At 39.5% G+C, this 23,451-nt stretch overlaps 1 protein-coding gene across 1 annotated transcript; it reads right to left on the bottom strand.

Moving 5' to 3' along the window:
- Nucleotides 1-899: 899 nt before the first annotated feature.
- TDP1 (tyrosyl-DNA phosphodiesterase 1) lies at nt 900-23,104 on the bottom strand (the record flags this gene model as incomplete). The annotated part of the gene is made up of 12 exons (XM_009078311.1): nt 22,561-23,104; nt 20,989-21,032; nt 20,285-20,340; nt 18,671-18,767; nt 16,559-16,593; nt 14,285-14,377; nt 11,834-12,004; nt 10,218-10,296; nt 6,723-6,908; nt 5,889-5,937; nt 2,681-2,747; nt 900-1,007 (listed from the first exon to the last, which is right to left on the bottom strand). Coding segments are annotated over exons 1-12 (1,529 nt in total), but the record flags the coding sequence as incomplete, so codon positions are not given.
- Between the last annotated feature and the right edge of the window lie 347 nt (nt 23,105-23,451).

A 23,451-nucleotide genomic window follows, 5' to 3' on the forward strand; every position in this document is an offset into this window, starting at 1 on the left:
CATCCTGGCTAAAACCAGGACAATGTTTTAACTGATGGACATACTCGACACTTTTTGATAATAGCAAATGGTGGAACAGAAAAAATAAGAGAAAAAAATTAAAGCAGACATGAATTTCTGTGTTAGGTGGACTCAGCATTATATTCGAATGACTCAAAACCTTCTTTAAAAGCACTTTAATCACTACCACTGTTGTAGGCAGCAGTACTGATGAGTGATGAAATTTAAAGAGACAGAACATAAAGAGAGAAAAGATGAAAGTAACCAAGCACTCAAAAGTAAGGACACAAAGACCATCATCTACAGAACATAAGGTTGCACAAAACCAGTTTTGGCAAAACTGAAACATATCTGTATTTTTCATTCACAACAAGACATTCTCCCCTCAAGATATTTCTTGCTTCCTCTTTTGACTTCTTTAAAAAACAAGCACCAGAAATATAAAGCTTATACTTCAAGGCAGACTGCTGAACAACTCAATCTGATGACAGGTAAGATTCCAAATTCCAAGGACCTGTATGTTTCATAACAGTCAGGCAGTGCAAGAATAACATTGGCTTAACTCATATCCATTTTGTACAAACCAGCACATCCACATATGTGCCATATGACAGCATGTACTTAAGAAACTTATTCCAGTATTTAAAAATACTTATCACTTCAGCTGATATTGAACCCCAAAATGGGCAGTCACAGCTCAAAAACCAGTTCCTGACAATCATTTCAACCTGCAGCCTTGACAGGGGCAATGCAATGAAGAAACATTAAATAAGGACAAAAATTCATATTACTGCTTAAAGTATTCTGTGGATTATGGCGGTAACTCATGGAGGCCTGCAGTTGACAAAAGAAGTCATATGTAAAGTTCTTAAGTGAGAGATGTGTGGTTAGTTGTTTACCTTGTTACTAAGAACCATGCAATCTTCTGGAAGTCAGGAGAGAGTCTCATGTATGTCTTAATGTGAGGCATAGCATGAGTTCGACCTGAGACTTCTGCTGACCATTGGCTAGAAAAAGAAAAGGAATTAGTTTTATATACAGTTTTACTTTGAGGTCTAAAAAATACTCACCATACTACAGTGCCACGTCTTCAGTAATACTACTTATACTTCTCATATTTAATACTCATTTCTCCCGGAGAAAAGCTGAAAATACCTTAATTGACTGAATCGTTAATCCTGAATTCCAATTTTATCAGTAGTCAGAAAGGCAGGATTGGTTTTCCTTATAAACAACCCAGACATATTCATCTCAGTGTGTCAGGTTTTCCTAACAAGTTTGTCCATTCCTCCGTTCCAGCTAGCACTCAAGAAATTAAGACAAACTTCTGGCCAATATTTCTTTGAAGACTATCAGTGGTTATAACTTAAAAAATCAGTTTGGCATAAAATTAAACCCGGCAAAATCCTGCAAGTTGATTACAATTTATTAATCATTATGTAAAAACAGCCCTTTTGATGCCAGAGCAGGACTCTGGCATGCCCAATGAGACAGGTATGTGGGTGTTTTCTCATTGAATAGGACTAAATCAATGAATGGTCTCATAAAGAAGAGACTAACTGAAAAAAGGTTACATTTTTCTTCCAGTATGATTCTCATGAGGCATATGACTACAGAAACTGAGCTAAGACTGCACAAACACCCCAGATGTATGCTTTCCTCAGTTTCTTAATCATGACTGAACAACCTTGAAAGCTTGAAGGTGATTGGAGCTTTATTCCTTTGCTGAATGTGCTCAGAGGTCACACTTAGGAATGTGCAGGAGACAACTTCACATGCTTTCTGTCCGAGTTCCATTCCTTGGACATGGACCAGCAAGGCTCAGAGCAGCCATTACATTCACTCCAGAATGGAGGTTGTTCTCTGCAACTAGCAATTCTATTTCAGTCCTCTGAATACATACCCAACTTTACACGCTCTTACTTAGATTTGGGCAAATTATCTCACGAGACCAACTTCTGCTCTGGTACAGACTCTGGGAGAGTTAAAAGTTTCTGATGAAAGGGATGGGAAGTTGTGGTCTTGTAAGAGGTTACAAGATTTATTAATACTTTTTTGATCCGTGCAAAACAACTTTTCCCATTGTTCTCAAAACATGTTTCAGCTTTTAAAGATTCACCCTGAGGGAGACATCTGGCATGGAATGTGTCAGACTGCTTTAACTTGGAAAAACTAGTAGCACGTGAAAATAGAAGTTTTTAAAAGAAAACATCAGGCACCTCTAACAAGAGATATTACCATCAAGGACTGAGAATTTTTGAAGCAGGACTGCAGCACTCAGGGGAAAAAAAAACCCCAATACACAAAACCAAAGCCTTCGTAACCCTGCTGTGGCTCAGCTGAAATCCTACTCATACAGAGGCACACATGGGGAAAGTGAAATACAACTGAAAATTTAAAAAAGAGTAACATTAGTCTAGTTCAGAGAAAAAAAACTTTAAATAAAAGTTTACAGAATCCTCAATCGATTAGTAACAGCATCCCATATAATTTTTCTAGGTAAATGGCTGTTTTGGAGAGAAAACCAGCAGATCAGGAACTAAAGGCTTTTATTTTAAGGAGTTTAAGACTATCATGCATGTAACCCGTTCCACAGAATTTGCTTTTAACACTCCAACATGACAGCACTAAGTTTAAACATACAGTCTAAAAAAACCCCAAAGAACTGGGTTCTACTTACTGGAAATAGGAATGCAGCCACAGCTGTTTCTGTGCTGTCTGCACGCTGTACGGAAGTGAGCCACCAGCTAAAGGAAAAAATAGAACATGTACATTTGGTTTTTTCAAAGACAGTCTCAAAGCAGCAAACATCTTGGGGAATCAGCTATCCACACTACCCTCATGAGTTATTTTCCAGAAATCATTAAATGCTCCAGTAGTATAAAATGGTATATACTTGTTGGGGTTTTTTCATTCTCATAGTTTAGCAAGTTCCTAAACACTACACAGCACATTTACACTAGGAAAAAGAGAAACTGTATACAGGCTATAGAATTACAGGTATACAACCTGATATCAACAGATTAGGATCACTACCCATACAAGCTAGAGGAAGCAAACCAAGCAGCTTTCAGAAGAAAACAAACAAACAAACTACCAATCCCCAAGCAACATCATTTTAAAAAGCAAGAACTTCTCTGATGAAATTGTATTGATTTGGTCTTTGGCTAATGCATGTTGTGATTTCTTGAAACAGATTTAACTAAGAATCAGCCAGGCATACTGAGTTATATTAGTTCTGTGTATTAAAAGCATGATGCAAAGCCTAGTGCATTCACCATGTCCTAGAAGACACCATTAAAGACACATTACAAAAGTTTTACTACTCTCAGGAATGCATTAACTACAGGAGTTCAGAGAGCTGTTCATTTGCACAAACACAGAGTTGTGTAATTCACTGAGTTATTTTACAATATGAAAGAAATCACAGTAAGAAGTCACTGGGCTGTAGACAGATGTATTTCAAGACACCCTAACGCATTTGTGTGAACCACAGATACCTATAAACTCTCTGGCTGAAGTTTCTGTATATGCCCAAATACTGTGTATTTCAGCAGAAAAATAAAAAGAGCTGAAACCATTTCTGCTAGCCACCTGTTCAAAATCCACCAGCTGTCAGAAGAGTTCAACAGCTACTCTACTTCATACTACACAGGAGCATAGGTACCCAGCTTGGAACAGAACACATGTTTAAAAATACAACAATGCCAAAGAACCACTGAATCACTGCAGCTGAAAGCACCCTCTGGAGATCATCCTGACAACTCCCTGCTCAAAGCAGGGTTGAACAGAGCACATTGTTCAGTACAGTGTTCTGTCAGGTTTTGAGTACCTTCAAGAACAGACTCTCCAGTCTCTATGAACAACCTGTTCCATTTAAATATCAGAAAACATTGCTGCTCTAAGGATAAATTGAAATACAGGAGATTCCAGTGTATGCCCACTGCCATTTGTTCTTTCCCTGGTCAACATGCAAAGAATCTGTCTGTGCTTTGCATCCTTCTATCAGATATTTATATACATTGATAAGACCTCCCAGGAAAGTTCTCCTCTGTAGGCTGAAGAATTATGCAGCTCTCTCAGCCTCTCCTTTTATGACAGATGCTCCAATCCCTTATTCATCTTTGTGGCTTTTTGCTCTACTTGGTTCAGTATGTCCATGTCTGTATTGTACTGGGAAGTCAACAAGTGGGCACAGCACTCAGATCACACAGATGTAGCCTTAGAGAGGATAGGTTGCTTCCCTGGCAATGAGCTTCCTAACACAGCCCAGGGTGCTGTTTGCCTTCTTGCCACACAGGTGCATTGCTGGTTCATCTTCAGCTTAGTGATCACCAGCACACCTCAGTCTTTTTCTATGGAACTGCATGAGGTTCCTGCCAGCCTATACAGTCTCCCAGAATAGCAGCACAATCATCTCACACATCAATCACTCCTCCTGGGATTGTATCACTTGCAAACTCCCAAGGGTGTACTCTGCCCCACCATCGAGGTTGTTAATGAAGCTGTTAATGCACGGCCCCAGTATCAGTGCCTGGCACATACCACCACGAGTGGCTGACCTCCTGCTGGCCTTTGTGCTATTCCTCACAGTCACTGATGCCTGGCAGTTCAGCCAGTTTCCAATCTGCCCCACTTTCCACTCATCCAGTCTGTACTTCATCACTTTGTTGTAATGATATTACAGAAGACAGCATCGAAAGACTTAAAATTAAGATAAACAGCATCTAGTGCACTCCTCATTTATCAAGCCACTCATCTCATCATAGAAGGACATCAGGTTAATTAAGCAATCCATGCTGACTACTCCCGATCACCTCCTTTGTCCATCACGTGTTCAGAAATGGTTTCCAGTATTCTTAGCTCCATCACCTTCCCAGGGATCAAGGTGAGGCTGAGAGACCTATAGGTCCTCAAATCCACCTTCTTACCCTTTCCAAAGACAGCAAAGAATTCCTTTCTTTCAGTCCTTGTGAATCTCTTCCAATTGCTTTGACTTTTTGAGACTTGCTTTTGATTAACAGAAGCTTCACTGCATCAGAATGCTACAGTGCCAAGTCCCGTTTCAGGTTGGCTAGGGCTATGCTTATACAAATATATTGGCTTCATGAAAATAAACATGGGAAGACTGAACAGAACAGTTGTATATCACAATATTAAAAAAGGACTAATGAATAGCAAAACATCTTAGCCTCCATTGTATCTCATGTGCAGAATGACACTGCAAACAAAACAGAAGGAGAACTTGGTACACTCAAACCTCAATTTTCCACCAAAATGAAAGTATGACTAGAGTAAGAACACTGAGCAAGAGCTGCTGTTTTCCTACATAGTGATGTATGAACACAGCTAGACACACTGAAACATTTAGTCTTGAGAAGAGGAGGTTCAGGGGTGACCTCATGGCTCTCTACAACTGCCAGAAAGAGGGTTGTAGAGAGGTAGGGGTGGCCTCTTCTGCCATGCCTGAGTGAGAGGACGAGAGGCAACAGCCAACAAGCTGAGACAGAGAAGATCCAGATTAGATACTAGGAAAAGATTTTTCATTGTTAGGGTGTTCAGGCACAGGAATAGGTTGCCCAGGGAGGTGGTGGTGGCACCATCCCTAGAGGTGTTTAAGTGGCATCTGGATCTGGTGCTAGAAGATATGCTTTAGAGGTTACAGCAGAGTGATAGGCCATTAGTTGGACTTGATGATCTTAGAGGTCTCCTCCAACCTTGATGATTCCATCACATATCAATGCCCAACAAAGCCCTTTCTAGTCAACCACATTCTACCAAGTTCTCAGCAAGATTACAACTTCATATTCACTCAACATCAGCCACTAAAGTGATTTTGCAGGACATTTTGACCACAAAAAGCTAGCGATGGGGAGTCGTCTGCTTACCAGGATAGCCTTCCAGACTTTGCCTCACATTGTTCACAGTAGGATAAACCTTCATGGAGGTGGAAAACAAAAAAAGTAACTTTAATAACACAGCTCTAAATATACAAGCTGCCAATTTTCAAACAAAAATCACTTTAAAGAAAGCTCGATTAAAAAAAACATTGAAAGCTTCATTTTTCAAAAACAATTACACTGCAGTTTAAAACTGCTTATGTGACAGTAACAAAAGTGGTCTAATATTTTTCCCTGCTCTTGCAGAGCTAACCAAAATTAGCAAGGCTCAAACAATACTGCTTCAACCACTTCTGCAGTGTTTGAGAGGTGAGACTAAAATATCATAGAAGGATGTTAAGAGCTAGATTCAAATATGAGTATGCAGTAGCAATTAGCACATGGTAAAGGCACAGGCATAGTTTGACCATAATTTCTCCTCGACTTCACAAGCTCCTACAACAAACTTGTTTATGGTCCTCCCCTTAATTGTGCTAATAACCAAAGAGTCAGGTTAGAAAATCATTTGATTTAGGTATTAATGACTATGGGTTCAGTTACACCTCAGCAGCAGAAATAGCTGCATTTACAAACTCCGAAGACAAACTATAGAATGAGAATTTTGATTAGTTTATATATACTCTAGTGTCATGCAGATGGAACGTTTTTATAGTATACCATACGTGACTAAGTGTCACTAAGTGGCATGCTCATGATTCCAGGATGAAAACTCCATTAATGTCTTCCAAAAGTTAAAAGCAAACCAATGACTAAGATTTCAAAAGCAAATGAATAAGTGTTAAACAAGTGTTATTTAAGTTACCAGCACCCAAAAAGACATACCAAATGGAGTGGAACATCACATTTAAGGAAAGTTTTCACACTGTTGCCTGCAGCCACCAGGCTTTCCTGGAACTCCGAGCACAGCCATTTGGACCCATCAGCTCCCATTGAACCAATGCTTGAGAACTGTCCAACAAGAGGCCAGGATTCCTGAGCTGGTATTGGCAAAGCATGGTCCCTCAAAAGCTAGTGAGGGGAATTAAAACATTGTTAGACTTCAACAGGCAAAGAAAACCTCAATCGGTTTGATATCACTTCTGGTAAGTAAAACCTCTATAATTCATTTCTGATAATGAAAGAGATTAACATTTATACTACATATTTAACTTTTCAATTAAAAAAAAAAGCTATCAGCCTTTCCAAATAAACTCACTGTTCCTTTAAGAGAGGATTAAACACCACAAGTTTTATCCAAAAGCAGCAAACCCAAGCACTAAATAATGGGCGAGTGGAACGTTAACAGCTATTCCTAGAAACATAAAACATTAGCTTCAGAAGCCACAATAAATTCAACAACTAGATAGATATTTTGTATATTTGGTGGTTGTTGGCCATAAAATTCCACTTGCATCCTAAAGCCCCAGCTACAATAGAAGCCTGCAGTAAGAGGGGAAAAAAGAACAATTAAAGAGAAAATTGAAATAATCCTTTCTGAAGAGTTCTTTAGCTGTGAATAGAATTTCAAGTTACATTAAAAACAGATGGATATAGGCACATATTATATTGTATGTAGTGGCTACCTTTCTCCCTCTCTAGAGAGAGAACACATAGCTAAATGGCCCCAGTCATCAGTGTAGTATCATCAGATCTATCTGCACTGTTACAAAAAATTAACCCTTTTTAAATCACAGAAACATTTGCCACAAGACCATCTTAATCCTTTACAGGCCTTTTCTGCTTTGTTTTCATTTTGTGTCTAACTAGGCATAAACCATGCAGACAACATGTACCAGAAAGGACAAGCTCTTAACAGGCAAAGGGAGGTCCAAAAGAGTAACCTAGTGTTGCAAAGCAATGTGATACATAAACATCTTGTATTTCACAGGAGTTTGCCATGAACAGCATTAGAACTCCATGTAAAATTCACGAGTGGGTCTATGAAATAATGCCACTTCAGCAGGTGCAGGTTCTCCAATTATGAGAGGCATTTAATAGGTGACATGAATACCTTAACTAATTCTAAAAAAGAAAAAAAAAACCAAACCCCAAAACAACTAACAAGAAGGGTCCCTAAGAACTAGAGATGCGCAATCTTGTATGAAGATTTACCGTTATAGCTAATCTATAGAATCATAGAATCATTTAGGCTGGAAAAGACCTCTAAGGTCGAGTCACCTCACCCGCCAGTCTGTCTCTGATCACAAACAGGTCCAGAGGGGCACCTTCCCTAGCTGGCTTCCTCACCAGCTGTGGCAAGCAATTATTTTCCACACATGCCAGGAACCTCCTAGACTGTTTACTCTCTGCTGTATTTCCAGCAGATACCTGCTAAGTTACAGTCCCCTGTGAGAACAACGTCAGCAATCACAAGACTTCCCCCACCTGCATATAGATTATTTTTTATGTCTCTTCACCCTGGTTGGGTGGTCTATAACAGACTCCCAACAGGGTCTTGCTGGCCTTCCCCCTGGTTCTTACACATGAACACTCAATCCTATCATCACTATCATTAAGCTCCAGACAATTAAAACACTCCCTAACATACTGGGCTACACCAGGCTTCCTTGCCTATCCCTTCTGAAGAGTTTATAGCCATCCATTGCAGCACTCCAGTTGTGCAAGTCATCCTACCATGATTACTTTCAATTACTTCCCCACCGCACACCTACAGGTTGGGGGGGGAAGTAACTGAAATCAGCAGTGAGGAGAAAGACTTGGGAGTGACAGTGGATGAGAAGCTCACCATGAGCTGCAGTGTGGGCTCAGCCCAGAAAGTCAATTGAATCCTGGGCTGCATCAAAAGGAGTGTGGGCAGCAGGTCAAAAGAAGTGATTCTTCCCCCCTACTCTGCTCTCGTGAGACTCCACGTGGAATACTGTGTGCAGTCCTGGTGCCCTCAACGTAAGAAGGACATGGAACTGTTGGAGCAAGTCTAGAGAAGGCCACGAAGTTGCTAAGATGACTGGAGCATCTTCCCTATGAAGACCGGGGCTGTTCAGCCTGGAGAAGACTGTGTGGAGACCTCAATATCTGAAGGGCCTACAAGGGAGCTGGATAGGGGCTCTTTGTCAGGAACTGCAATGATAGGGCAGGGGTAATGGATTCAAACTGAAGGAGGGAAAGTCTAGGTTAGATGTGAGAAAAAAAGTTTTTTTACTATAAGGACGGTGAGACATTGGAACAGGTTGCCCAGGGACGCGGTGGCTGCCCTGACCCTGACAGTGTTCAAGACCAGCCTGGATGAGGCCTTGAGCAACCTGATCTAGTGAGGAGGTGTCCCTGCCCATGGCAGGGAGGGTTGGGACCAGAAGATCTGTAAGGTGCATTCCAACCCCTAAATTCTGTGATTCTATGCACTTAAGAAGAGAGAAAAAGAAGTTTTGAAGAGGACAGAACTAATGTAGTGGAGATGTAAGGTAAAGATACCATCCTGGAGAAAAAATCCATCTTTGAAAACTAGTATGTGAGTTCTAATCCTAAATGCCAAAACTGAGCACCCAGTGAAAGTCAAGGAATGGAGTTTGAAGGATGAGTTATCTTGAATCACACACACTTTTGCATTCATTAGATATATGGGACTGTGACTCAGAATTTCTTATCTGCCATATGCCACCCTGTTTATTTTACATTTCTTATGCCATGATTTTTAAGGAGGCAACTCTGTCAGTTTTCCTGCTGCAAGGCTTCCATTTCCTCCCATTTGTGGTCCATGCATTGCCTTAGATGCACTTCAGTTGGATCCCTCCTCCTTTTTGGAGTGAGAAGCCCTAATGCCTGCATGACTATTCTCAGGCACTTTCATGATTTCTAACACATCAATAACCTTTATGTCTTTGAGCCACATGGATCTCCATCCCCTACCTCCACTGAGACAGCATACTGAAGGACTGTGCTAGCACACTGTCCCTCAAACACCACTGTGCTGCCCCAGGCTTATCGCTAGTGACCTTGATTTTATCCTTTCAGCCATACAACTCTTTGTAGCCTTTGAGACAAGTGAATCCATCCTGTCTGTTGCCAACAGGCTTGATGTCACGTATACTGACTCATGACCAAAAAAATCCCAAAATTCTGGCAAAAAATCCCAAATGGGGGACAGGGTGGAGGTAAAAAAAATACCAAAACCCATGTTTCTAAATATTCAGTTGACTAAAAAAATAGGGAAAAAAAAAAAGACCTTAGCAATGCAGTAGAACAAAACTATAATCCTGACTAACAATGTTTTAGAAGACTGATGATGATAATAGCAGGAAAAAATGAAAGGAACCAAAGCATGTTCTCCAAATTCTATTTACATTTTAAAGGATATTAATAAAGAGGTTACAGTTTTGGTACCTTTCTGAGTCGAAGATGACCCCACTTTTCCTTATCACTGCCTTGATATCGTCCAGGGGTAGAGCCAAGCAGATACACTCTACAGAAAGAAAGAAAGTTATTTGTAAATCTGCAGTGTTTCGGTTTATAAAGTAGCAAGGTATTTAATTAAAACCTATCAGCAAGATTGAACACAGAAGTGCAACCAGAAATTTAATCTTTCACACAGAATTTACAATACAAGAAAAGCTGTATAATTTGTTATTAGCATCCTCTATGGCTGTCATGCACTACCAGGCTGTTCTACAGCATAGACAAGGAACCATATCTATTTCTGTGTACAGAAAAGCAGAACACAGGTGATGTCAGCAACAAAAAATAGCTCACTTGGCACATAACTTGGTATGTAATTTTAAGTAAAGTCAATCTATTCCTACATCCAAATCAGCAGATTCAGGTGTGACTTGTCATTTGAGCACCTAATAGTACAGATGCAAAGTACAGCTTTTTCAACAGCCTTCCTAACAGTGGTTTAGTAACCTGTTTGACTTTGCCCTGAAAACAGAGAAGAGACCTGTCCAAAGCCACGAGACAGATGCTTTAAGAAGCTGTTCCTTACTGCATCTCATGCCTAGCTTTATCCATGAATCAATGTCCCCTACATACTCCATAGGGCAAGGAACCAATCCTTATCCTAACAAGTGACTCTTCCCTAACCCATGCATAAACTCACATCAGCTAGGGCTCAATCCATCTGTCCAAGCTCATGCAGGTGATAAATTTAATCAGAGCAGCAGCTCAGGCTGTTTAGCTCACCTGACTAAAAAGTATGTACTTTTTTTTAACCCCCCAATTTGTAAGACTCCATGTAAAGAATAAAGCACTGTATGTATAAACTAGACAACGTTTCAGTCTCTATTTCCACCACAGTTTATGACCATTTTCAACAACTTTTTGTCACTTCATAGAACTGCTATTAAGCCACCAAGGGTATTTTCACTTTCTGAAGTATTTCAGTGGAAATGTGGGATGTACCCATTAGAAGTAAATGAATCATCCTGAATTATTTTAAGCAGTATCAGCAACGTGGTATTAGAGAAGTCTATTTCAAGACCAAGTAGACACAAGATTGCCCACTAGTCCCAATCCATGGCTCTAACAGGCAAAATTCTATACATATGTATGTGGATGGGACTTGACTTTTTAAGTACAGAAGCCTATTCTTAATAAAATCCCCATTACAGTAACCTTTGCTTATATGATTTCTCTCACATGACAAGCCCAATACAATACAGTTTTTTCCACTGGTAATTTTACTGGAGTAAATATTCAAGCCAGACTGGCTTAAATGGAACCAAGTCCCTATTACTTTACAGCTACCTTCTGTAAAGTTACTGCTGGTATACCTTTCTTTCTTTAACATGCATGCTTATGAAACTAGAACTTGGTCAATTGACATAGTCTTTATAAAGTCGATTTAAATAACTGCCTAAAGTTAGACTCAGGTTTGAACACTGAAGTCTAAAACAAGGTAAGTTTACAAAGCAAACCCAGGGTCTAATAGACCCTAACAAACATACTAAAGTTTTTGAAAAATACCCATGTGCAAGTAACAAAAAACACAAGATAACATATACCTTGTCTCTGATAAATCATGGTCTTGAATCAGATCTATCCATTCCTTGAGTGTAGGAGAATTGTAAGACATCAAGTAACTTATTAGGTCTGATTTAAAATTAGTTTCAGATTCACCAGAAGAACCAGTTGCTCCTTTAGTTAGCCTTGGATATAAAGGGCTTAGCCATATTCTAAAAAAAAAAAAAAAAAAAAAAAAAAAAAAAAAACCAGCCACAAAAACATGGACACCACCCATTAACACATGGTTTTAGTAAGTGATTAAAGCACATCTGAAGGTCCTAAACAAATAGTAGACAGACTTATTGTCATATTAACTACAAAGCAACTTGTTTTTACAACTACAGAATCATTAAGTCTTATGCTCAATACCGTAAACCTAATACTTTCCAATGAAACAACATTTATTGACACATATTTACGGCTTTCACCATTGTTAAAACAGGCCAGGCTCAACCTTACCAGCCATCAGTTCTTGCATCAATATTTTCTATATGAACAGAACACTGCAATGCATTCTGCTAAGCCAGTGGTATGTGCAATTATATAGAAACCCATCAATTAGAGCACCTCAAAGTTTTGCATAGTTTGAAGAGTAGCACACAGTTAAGTTGCCTCTCCAGAACCTTCGTCAGAATAAAATAGGGCAGGCACTATGCAGGGAAAATAGTTATCATTTCTTTCCAATCACCCATTATTGTAGCCATGAGAAACAAAGGTCCTGCATTATCAACTTTATAATGTATTGATACTATCTTGAAATTCAGAAATCTATAAAACAAAAGTCAGTGAACCATCACATTCGTGATACTGCACAATACTGCAGTATGCATAAGCTAAAAAGTAAAGTATTTCTCATGTTTGACAAGGAGGGCAACTTGTTAGGTATTCCAATTAAGTATATTCATGCCTTCTTAGCTTTCTGAAAAGCTATCTGCCATAAGATACTAAAACCATCCCTAAGGTTTGAAGGCAAAAAAAATCAGTGCCTATACCCTCGTAAGAACTTGTCTCAGACAAGCAAAAAGCCTCAAAACCCTGCCACCCTATTTAGTAGCAGCAAAATGGACACTAAAGTGACAATCACTTCTGAAAAGCCATTTTCAACTAATTTGAAGAAATCACGGAATCATTAGAATTGAAAGGGACCCACAAAGATCACAGAGTCCAACTCCTGGCCCTGCACAGGACCTCCCCAAGAATCACCACATGCCTGAGAACATTGTCCAAATGCCTCTTGAACTCTGTCAGGCTTGGTGCTGTGAGCACTTCCCTGGGGAGCTGATCCAGTGCCCAACCATCCTCTGGGTAGCGAACCTTTTCCTGATACCTAACCTAAACCTCCTCAACACAACTTCAGACCATTCCCTCGGGTCCTGTCATTGGCTGCCAGGGAGAAGAGGTCAGTACCTGCCCCTCTACTTCCTTCCATGATGAAGTTGTACACAGTGAGGAGGTCTCCCCTCAGTCCCCTCTTCTCCAGGCTGAACAGACCAAGTGACCTCAGTGGCTCCTCATATGGTTTCCCCTCAAGGCCTTTCACCATCTTCATTGCCCTCCTGTGGTCACTCTAAAATAATTTAATATCTTTCTTATATTGTGCTACCCAAAACTGAGCACAATATTCAAGGTGAGGCCACACCAGCACAGAGTAGAGTGGGACAATCACCTCCTTTGACTGGCTGGCAATGCCTTCCCTGATGTAGCCATGAGGTCTCCCATCAGTCTCCTCTTCTCCAGGCTGAATAGACCAAAGTGACCTCAGCTGCTTCTCATATGGCTTCCCCTCACAGTCTTATACTGTGATTCACTGTGGAGATCTAACTAAAAAAATGCTCCCATAAAGACAGAGCAGAAAAATAAGAGGTTGAGGGGCATTGTATTAACATGCAACTTAGTTTTGTTTAGAGTAGAAAAAATATGTGCCAAACTGGTCATTAAGTTAAAAAACTTCTACCAAGAGAAAAACAGGAAGAAAATTCCTTCAAGGAAAGGATATTGGGTCATACACTGTATTATGGAGCCACTAGTGCCCAACATTTATCAGGTCACATTCTAGATATAGCCAGAGCAAAAGCAAAATATTTGCACATTCACATTATTCTTATTTTTAAATAGCTGCTTCAGATCTATATAAGCAGCACTTAATAGCTAAGAAGAAAGAGACAGCATGGCATAATAAAACATATTATACCAGTCAGACTGAGTTTAAGCTCATAGCCAACTGGGAACTTAATTCTGTTTATAGGAGAAAGAAAGTAGAGTTCAGGCTTAAACAGGTACCAGCATTCTAGGTTCAATTCTTATTTATTTTTTTTTTTTACAATAGCTCTATCTTAGGAGTGTAAGACTTCCAGCACTAGAACATCTGACCTAGTATCTCATCTCCAGCAGTAGCAGTATCTATGGAAAGTATTAAAGTAAATATACACATGCTAGAGATTGTTGCTTACCCCTGGGTTTTCTGGTGCCAATCTTCAGCAATAAGATTGGATGTATGTATCACAACTCGAAGACCTTCTTCGTATAACAGCAGCATCATTTTCCTTTAGAAAAAGATACATAACTCTTGATCTATGTAAAGTACAGTGAGAGTAGGAGATTAACTATTCATAAAAATGCTCCAAGAGAATTATTTTCTAAAGATTTGTTCTGCATCACACAAGCACTTAGACTTCAGTCCATGTGCCTGCCAACCTCAGACGGCAGTCACTGGACTATCCCCATATATTTTATTCCAGAGTACAGCTTAACATCTCATGCAACTGATTGCCGAAAGCAAAAAACTAATATTTGCAGAACACTTCCTGTATCTGCAATGTTCTTCAGATAAACTTATTTGTTTGAAGATAGTTAAACAGAGAATTAAGGAACACTAAAGGCCTTTACTTATAGCTGAACTTATTAAAATCCAGTTTCTTTCCCTTAAACTGACAACTTTTATTTTAAGATATGTAAGTAGCTAACCATTAGGATAGCAAAGAAGTTATTTATCTACCATAAATTTAACCTCAAGCCACAGCAGAAAGTTTGAAAAGGAGTAACTGAGTTAAAAATAAATGTCTATATTTTTTGTTAAAGTGCTCAAATTTACATATACAAGTTTCAACAGTAGTATAAAGACAGCATTATCCAAGTGATCCCAAAGGATCAGATGGCTTGCATAGAAATAAATGCTCAAGAATGAAATCTCTAATACTTTCATTGCTGTCCCATGGTAAGATAATGCTCATCAGGCTAGAATTTAGACCAATATTTACTCAGTACATTCTCCTTTTAATGTTACCTTCACATGCTTTCCTGTGCCTACTGCACAGTCTACACAATATGTAAGACCCATAACCATAAAACAGTTCCCTGCATCTGTGTTATGCCTTGACCTAAGCACAAACAGACTTGACAGTAAATTATTTTACAGCAAAACACACAAGATTAAGGTACATAAAAGTGATAACTGACTAAAACAAAACTATCTCAAAAAGTCACTGACATGTAATTTCAGTTTTACATCACACTACTGGAATTACACGTATTTCACTGTTAAGTGTCTCTTCAAACAAAATTGTTTCATTACACACCAGGATCCAATTTACTGGTCTGCTAAACACTTGCTGTGGTCCACCTGCAGTGGAAGATACATTCAGAAATACACTACACAGAATAACCCTTTAAAATACAGGGTTATAGAAATGTAGCATTTAGTATCACTGTCACTTATCTATCCCAAAGTGTAATTAAAGAAATAAAAAAATCTAAACCTGAGCACACAATGAGAGCTGCTGCTTAAACTGCTGAAGTGAAAACAAGCTAAAGCTTTAAAAACTACCAATTTGAAAAGCAACCTCAATTCATCCTATGTCCCTCACCAAACCTGAAATAAACAATACTTTTTTAAATGGTGATTTCTTTCCTTTATTTGCAATGAGTTTGTCAGAATGCTTCCTGCCAGAAACACTGGCATTTCAGATCAATCTTAATGCAATGTCATGTTTTATAAAACAAGTTATACTAAAAGATTAATTGATTTAAAAATACTGCAGTATTTTTTTACTTAAAAATCAGTGAAACCAAAGCATCTCTGCTACAAGGCATAAAATTAAATCTGTTCTTATCTGTAGCTTTCTAACTACAAAATTCTCTTTGTGATACTTGTATTAAATTCAAGTTTTTATGTCTGAGAAGATCCCCAATTCACTCATTTCCAGATCCTCCACATTAATTGAAAAAAACCAAAGCAATAAATCAGCATTGTGTCTGCCCTGCCAATAACTGATCAAGTCTGCATTACAGTTTTGGTATTAAGGCACAACTTCAGAGCCAGGACCTGCAGTTCCTGTCTTAGACCTTTAAAGACTTTAATTGTCTAACTTGCACATCTTGTATCTACCCAACAGCTGACTTGTCTCCTTAAACAAGAACAATCCTGTCAGCTGTAAATATAAAATGGCTAAAGAAATTTTTCTTCAAGACTCAGCAACTGTTATGAAACCCAGTTTTGTGGCTTTAAAATAACTTGCAGATAAAGGAAATAGATACATATAGAACATAAAAGATACTGGTTTTAATTTTATCAACATACATTAGGAATTCAGAATTATGTTTTCACAAACAGTAATTATCTACCCCCCTGTCCTGTAATCACTTTTAGACACAAGACACTATCTAGTAGTCCAGTCACAGTAACCGTGGTCACCTTTAGAAGCAGACTGCTTCACAGGGTTACTTACGTATGGTGAGTTCCAAATGCAATATCCAGTTTAGCCTACAAAATTAAAAAGTTGATCACTAAAAATTCCTATTGTGCACTGCTATATGCAATAACATCAGAGAGGTGCTTCTTCATGTTGTTTCATTTCACTGCTCCCTAGTGGACAGATCACAAAATACATTATCTTCTCCCTCAATACTTTACAATGCACTCTCCACTTCCTACAAGTTAGGCTTCAGATAGCAATGAAACTCCTGTTGGAACTGCTCCAGCAGAATTTCTGGGTCTCTTACCAACAGTGGTTTCAGAAACAGGCAGCAGAAAAGGACCTGAGGATGACCTGATAGACACAGGAGCCAGCAACATACCCTTGCACCAAAGATGACTAACAGTGTTCCTGCCTGCATTAGAGGGAGTGCTGCCCAGGCACTGCAGTACTGGGTCCAATTCTGGGCTCTCCAGTACAGGAGAGACATGGATATACCCTGCAGAGAGTCCAACAAAGGTCCACTAAGATGGTTAAGGCACTGGAGCATGTCTCCTATGAGGAAAGGCTGAGAGAGCTGGAACTATTCAGCCTGCAGAATAGTCTGGCTCAGAGGGATCTGAAGTGATGACAGAAGGAACAGGGAACCAGGACCTTTTCAATAGCACCTAGTGGCAGGACCAGAGGCAGTGGGCACAAACTCAAATGCAGGAATTTCCCTCTGAGCATTAGGAAACACTGTGTGGGTGTCTGAGCACTGTCATGGATCGCCCAGAAAGGTTATAGAGTCTCCATCCTTGTAGATATTCAAGACCTACCTAGCCACTGTCCAGGACAAATGGCTCTAAGGAACCCTGCCTGAGCAGGGGAGTTGACATCCAGACATCCTCTCTAAACTTAACCATTCTGTGATTCTGAAGCATACAAATACTGCTGTAAGCAGATTAATGGCTAACATTGCAAAGAAAAGGACAGAAGCCAGACAGAAATGCTTTTTCATCAGTGCCTTGCTCTTAAAGGCTGTTTACAGCAGAATTTCGAGGGAGAGAATCAAACATGAGTTCCAGGTGTTAAGAAATTACTGTCAGCCAGTGAGAGCTCCAACATTGTGTCTGTTTAATATGGGCACGTACAAGATGAAAATATTTTATGGGGTAGTAACATAATGAAACACATACAGACCACTATATGAATCTGAAGCAGTATATGAATATAGGAGAATTATCACAAACACTGTTTTCCCCTGGTACTTTCCAATAACTACACTTACAAGTTTATCAATTCTTGTTGTGTGTGAAAAAGAAACAGTATATACCAAACCATGAATTTCCTGTTAGGATACTTGAAATTTTGATCTAAAAATTCTTGCTACTCCACAACTCAGTGCAAACACCTGATCAGAGAACTGGTTGTGAGAACTCATTTATGTTTGGCACCAGTACAGCAGTATCTAGGAAGCTCTGGATTATCAGACTGCTTGGAAAGGAACTAAATTCCAAGATCATTCTCCTCCTAACAAGAGGAAAACGTCCTCATGATCATTAACATACTTCACCCAGCAAAATCCTGAAAACCTGGCAAGTTGCCATAACCACATCCCTCCCCAAGGAATAAGCCAACAATTTCACAGCTTGGGGAATGCAAAAGAATGAGCATAACATCAAAGATAAAATGCCCTGTGCTAGAACGTGTGCTCACAGCAATTTCCAGAGTACTATGGAGACTATTTGTATCAGCATTTTCTGATGTAAAACATCAGAATAATAATTCCTTGATGAGACTAAATACTACAGTGACACTAGGACTACGTTCTGTGCTTTACACAAAAATTCTTCCTTTTCAGCCATTACAAGAATTTGAGTGTAACATGTTAGTGGAGAAGGTGAGCAGCTCTTTCATGAGCCCTGTGACATTTCTGTGGGCAGCCATTCTGTGCAAGCTTTTGTGGGTGACAGCCTACCATGATCACATAAGACCAGGAACATCATTGCTACATTCCTATGGTCCTGGTAAGTATATTCCTTAAAGCACAACAAAATAACCCCTGACTTTCCAGATAAGGCATGTCTCTTTTCAACCGTAACAAGATTTTGAATGCAACAGATTACTTCATTTCAACCAAAGGATGACACAAACAATAATTACCTGACAAAAGCTAATGTTCTCATAAGGCCGTGCTTGTGCAAGCAGTTCAGCTTTGGATTCTCTCTTTTCGCCATGAACTATCAGCAATGGCTTCTTCCTTAAATAAAAGGAGATTACTATTAAAACAACCAGTGAATTAGCAATCAGCCTAAACCATTCCTTCACACAGCTATGACTTCTGGTACCTAAATCTGATAACCCAGCAGGAAGATGGCACTAAAATCTATATGGCTTATTAGCTAACTCAAAAAAGCAGTAACTATAACAGAACCTCTACGAAAAAGGCACTAGAAAATTTTAATTCAAAAAAAAGAAAAGAAAACAGGAAGTATGGAGTACAGCAGACACCAAAAAATAAACTTAATACAAGACCTTGAAAGGAACTCTTGTCTCTTATTGTTGGAAACAGACAAATGAAAGCTCTCAAAAGCACTGATACATACTGTATGAATCTAAGACAATTTAGGAATTCTTATCTTACAGAGAAGATGGGAAGAATGAGAGGGAAAAGGCCAGGGCCAAGTCTATTCTGGCAATAGTCTGGTGTTCAATTCCTAGAATTCAGCTTTGGTCCTGCCAACCAGACCCAACCCATAGGGAGGCGTGTTACCTCCCTGGGGTCTGGGTAAGAGACATGACCAAAAAGCTTCCAAGGTTGGTACAGCCCACTGATTATTACCCACTGGTTTTCCAGGTGGGTACCAAAGAAGCCCCGACAAGACTGTAGACAATCAAGAGGGACCTCAAGGATTTAGAACAACTGATCAAGATATCTGGAGCACAACATATCATGCTGTCTTCCGTCCTGCCACTTACAAGGAATGATGGGGCAAGAAACGAACAAGGCAAGGTGCTACCTGCAGAATTTTAGGGGTTTTGATCATGGGTGGGTTTGTATGTCATCTGCTGACAACAAAGGGAGTCCACCTGCCTCAAAGGGGGAAAAGGATCTTAGCTCAAGAGTTAACAGGACTCATTGAGAGAGATTAAAACTAGTTTGAAGGGGGCCAGGGCCAGGGCCATGCTTGACAGAGGTAAGGTGGGGGAAGGGGAGAACTATAGCAACCACACAAGTACCAACAAGGAGGCCTAAGAGGGGACACCTCCAGCAATATCCATCAACTCACTGTATCATATCCATGACATCATTCTGACCCTTTAAATATAGTTTCCTTGTGCCCTTCCTTTCTCTTGCACTACCTGGCTCTTGACTCAGTAAACCGTACGGCAAAAACATTCTTGTTCATCTTGATAGGTCATATACTGCACTGTCACTGTGGTCCACAACGGGACCTCCTAAGTGTTAATTAATGAAAACCAGAAACTATAATAAACTATTAATCACAAACTTAATAAAAATCACAGTCAGCTATACTGAACTCTGTCCACTCAACAGTCATCAATATATGAATAATCTTGACAACTTAATGGAAATCAATAGCAAACTACAACTGTGGAATAAGAGTAGAAGGGAAACCAAGAGTCTACACATGCACAATCGGTAACAATAACTTGCAACTGCAAACAAGGATTTATCATTCACTTATAACAGGAACATGTACGAACAGAATTATTTGGAAACTGCATCATTTCATCTTCATAAAATAAACATACCTGAATTCCTGAGGATACTGTCTTACAAGCCATCCCACATCTATACAGTAGTTAAACTTGTATGTAAGAGAAAGAAAACAGACTCATTAAAGAGAAAGAGAAGTTGGTCAGAACAACAGACAACAGCAAAAACGTTTCCTGTCAAAAGTCAACACACAATACCATTTACATCATATACAACATGTTCTAAAACCAGGTGCATATTTGAATTTGAATACTTCTTCCATTTCTCTTAACAATTCAAGAGTGAATTTAAGTTTCTCAAAAGCAGTACTAGTGCTCAGAAAATTTAACAAACAGAAAAAAAAAAGAATCATGTGCACAAAAAATAAAAGCTTTGCTTCATGATTCATCTCTTTGCCATGCAACTTATGCCATGAACGACAGCACAAGCTTCCAGGTGATAACAAAAATATCATCCCTAGATATTTCATATGCACAAAAATACACATTTTTCACTTGCACATTCCTCAAAAACAGGAGAGAAAGCAGTCTTATAACTGCCTGAATTCTAAAGCAGACCATGAGATGACTTTTACATTTCAATAAACTGTCATACAGCTTAAAAACATTTAGAAATCCCTCTGTATTTTACCAAAGTTTCCAGACAGTATCAGTTATGTGGCACAAGCATGGATCATCAAGTTTAAGGCTTATAAATAGAAACAAGCAAGTGAAATCAACAACAAGCATAGGGAACTCACCTGGGCAGAAGATATGAGAGTTCCAAAAAGAGGAGACAAAATATCTATTAAAAACATCAAAGCATAATTAAATAAAAAAAAAAGTGCGAAGGATACTTTGCATCTTGAACAGTTTAATAACTACCACAGCACAAGAGCCAGACTCTTCACAGGTTTGGTGTAAGAGACATTCACAAGTAAGTTTACTGTTCTGAGTATTCAAGGAAGTCACTGATTCTCCTGTGAATCCCTTAGGGTCATATGCCTATTAAAAAAATTCATCCTCTCAAAGCAGAATATAAAGTTTTAAAAACTGATTAGGAAAAAGACCAATATCATATTGAGAAAGGGACATCAAACCACTCTCTCCCCTCTCGAGTGGACTTGAACTGTGGCACAGTAGCACCAATAATGATGCCCCTACTGTTAATGGTTATTTATCTACTGGAGGCTGATTGTAGGACATGTGTATCCAGAGTTCCTTCATGGTAACACAGGAAACTAATCCAACTGAGGATTTAAATCTCAACCAATGAAGCACAGCACTACCTTGAAAACATGTCCTACAAATACCTTCTAGGATAGGCAAAATAGTTTATGCCCTAGTTCTACAGAAATCTGTTTTTGCAGCTTAAACAAAGAAAAAATACTGTCTCTCCACAAGCATAACTAATCACCTAGGAGGACTACTAAGAGAGAGTAGGCTAAAAGCCACAATAACTTCACAAAGCACATAAAAAAATCCAGCAGTAAAGCAGCTGAGGTCTCTGACACCTGCTTGTGATAATTGGTACTCATAGGGAGCACTTTAAGTTGAAGAAAAGTTACAGCCTAATTGTATAGGTGGGTTTTCAATCAGTTCTCCTACTTCAAAGAACCACAATTTTTTTCTGCCTCATTTTATTGTAGTTCTGTACATAATTCTCTTACTAATGCTTGTTTCTGATTCTATGTTGTGATGTGCATGACTTCCTTTCTGAAGAAGGGGATGTTTACAGGTGCACAGAGCTCTTCTCTCTTACATCAAACTACAACTATAGATGATTCCTGAAGCATCAGTATTGTACATCAAAGATTTCACCCCATCCTGACTTACACTCACTTCTATTGAATTTAAGTGGGCCCATGAACCCCAGACACAGAACTTCTGAAGTACTGCATCAACTAACAGTGAATTACTAGGCCCAAACCATTCAGCATGAAAGCAAGTGCAAACAACTGCTCAAGGAGATCATCTCCCAAGAAAACACCCCTTTATATGCCACAAAGACAAGCAGTTTTCTCCAGATTAACTCAACAGGGAAAGCAGCAGTAAGAAGCAGCATGACTTGCCTTGGCTAATCACACATTAGATTTGAACAGAATTCTGAGTTACGCGGCATAACAAAGTATCAGTAAAGTAATTCTTTACACACTATATTCTAAAGGAGCAAGTGAAGATAACAGAACAGATTCCTACTAACCCATACATTTAGAACACAAAACCTCAGCTACACCAACACATGCATTTAAAAAGACCCACAAACTACAAATAAGCATTCTCTCCCAAACAAGTCTCCCCAAAGCCCACTGCTGTAGAAGCCACTTGTTCACCTTTTATGTGTAGGGCTCCAGAATTATAGGTCTGTTGAATTCCACTGACTTTAGTGAGAAAAAACCTGAAAGGGTTCCCTCCATTCAATAAATCCCAGGCGTCTTGGGCTTCACTGGGTGTTTCATTATACTCTTCTGCTTTCTGATTCTCTGAGAGATTCTCTTCTTTGCAAAGATTCAGAGGATGTTCTTTGGGGGCATCACACTTTTCTTCTTTCAGTGTCCCTTTGAGAGCCTGCTTTTGCTCATCTTCAGGCTCTTCGTCACTACTAGAAAGACACCAGCCTAAGCCTTCTTGGCTAACTATCTGTTTTACTGCTGGACGTACTTCTGTAGAACTTTTATCAGTGAACTTCAGGGGAGAAGCTTTTCTCTTGTGAGCAGCTTTCCTAGCTTCAGAGCACGGATACTGTGGCCCATTTGTTTTATCACATGCAGCAGCTGATAGTGAAGACGTAGATGGTTTTTCACGGTCAGAATTTTCATCAGCACTTTCATCACTGCTGGATACTGTCCATTTACCGTGTGCACCTTCCTGAAGCATGTTCCTAGGGATTAAAAAAAACCAACACAAACAAAAACTGTGCGTATTTTGTACGTTCGAGTCAGCTTCCCCTCCTGGCCGCCGTTTGTTTGTTCCTAACGAACCGTGCTTTAGCGGCTGGCAAAACCACCGCGCGATTTCTGAACGGGGAAAATCTCAGCGTGCAAAGCTTGTTCGCGTAAAGACGGAACGAAAGAAACAAAGAAACACGTGCGGGAGAAACCACCGAGATGGGCAGCAGCTCACGGGAAAACCCGCAGACGGAAAACGCGCTAGGACGGGGCGGGAAGGCACTGCCGAGGCACGAGAGCGATCCGCATGGCACAGAGGTGGGCCAGGCCGAGCGC

The sequence above is a fragment of the Acanthisitta chloris genome, unplaced genomic scaffold, assembly GCF_000695815.1.
Source record: "Acanthisitta chloris isolate BGI_N310 unplaced genomic scaffold, ASM69581v1 scaffold8657, whole genome shotgun sequence".
In the NCBI taxonomy this organism is placed as follows: Eukaryota; Metazoa; Chordata; class Aves; order Passeriformes; family Acanthisittidae; genus Acanthisitta; species Acanthisitta chloris.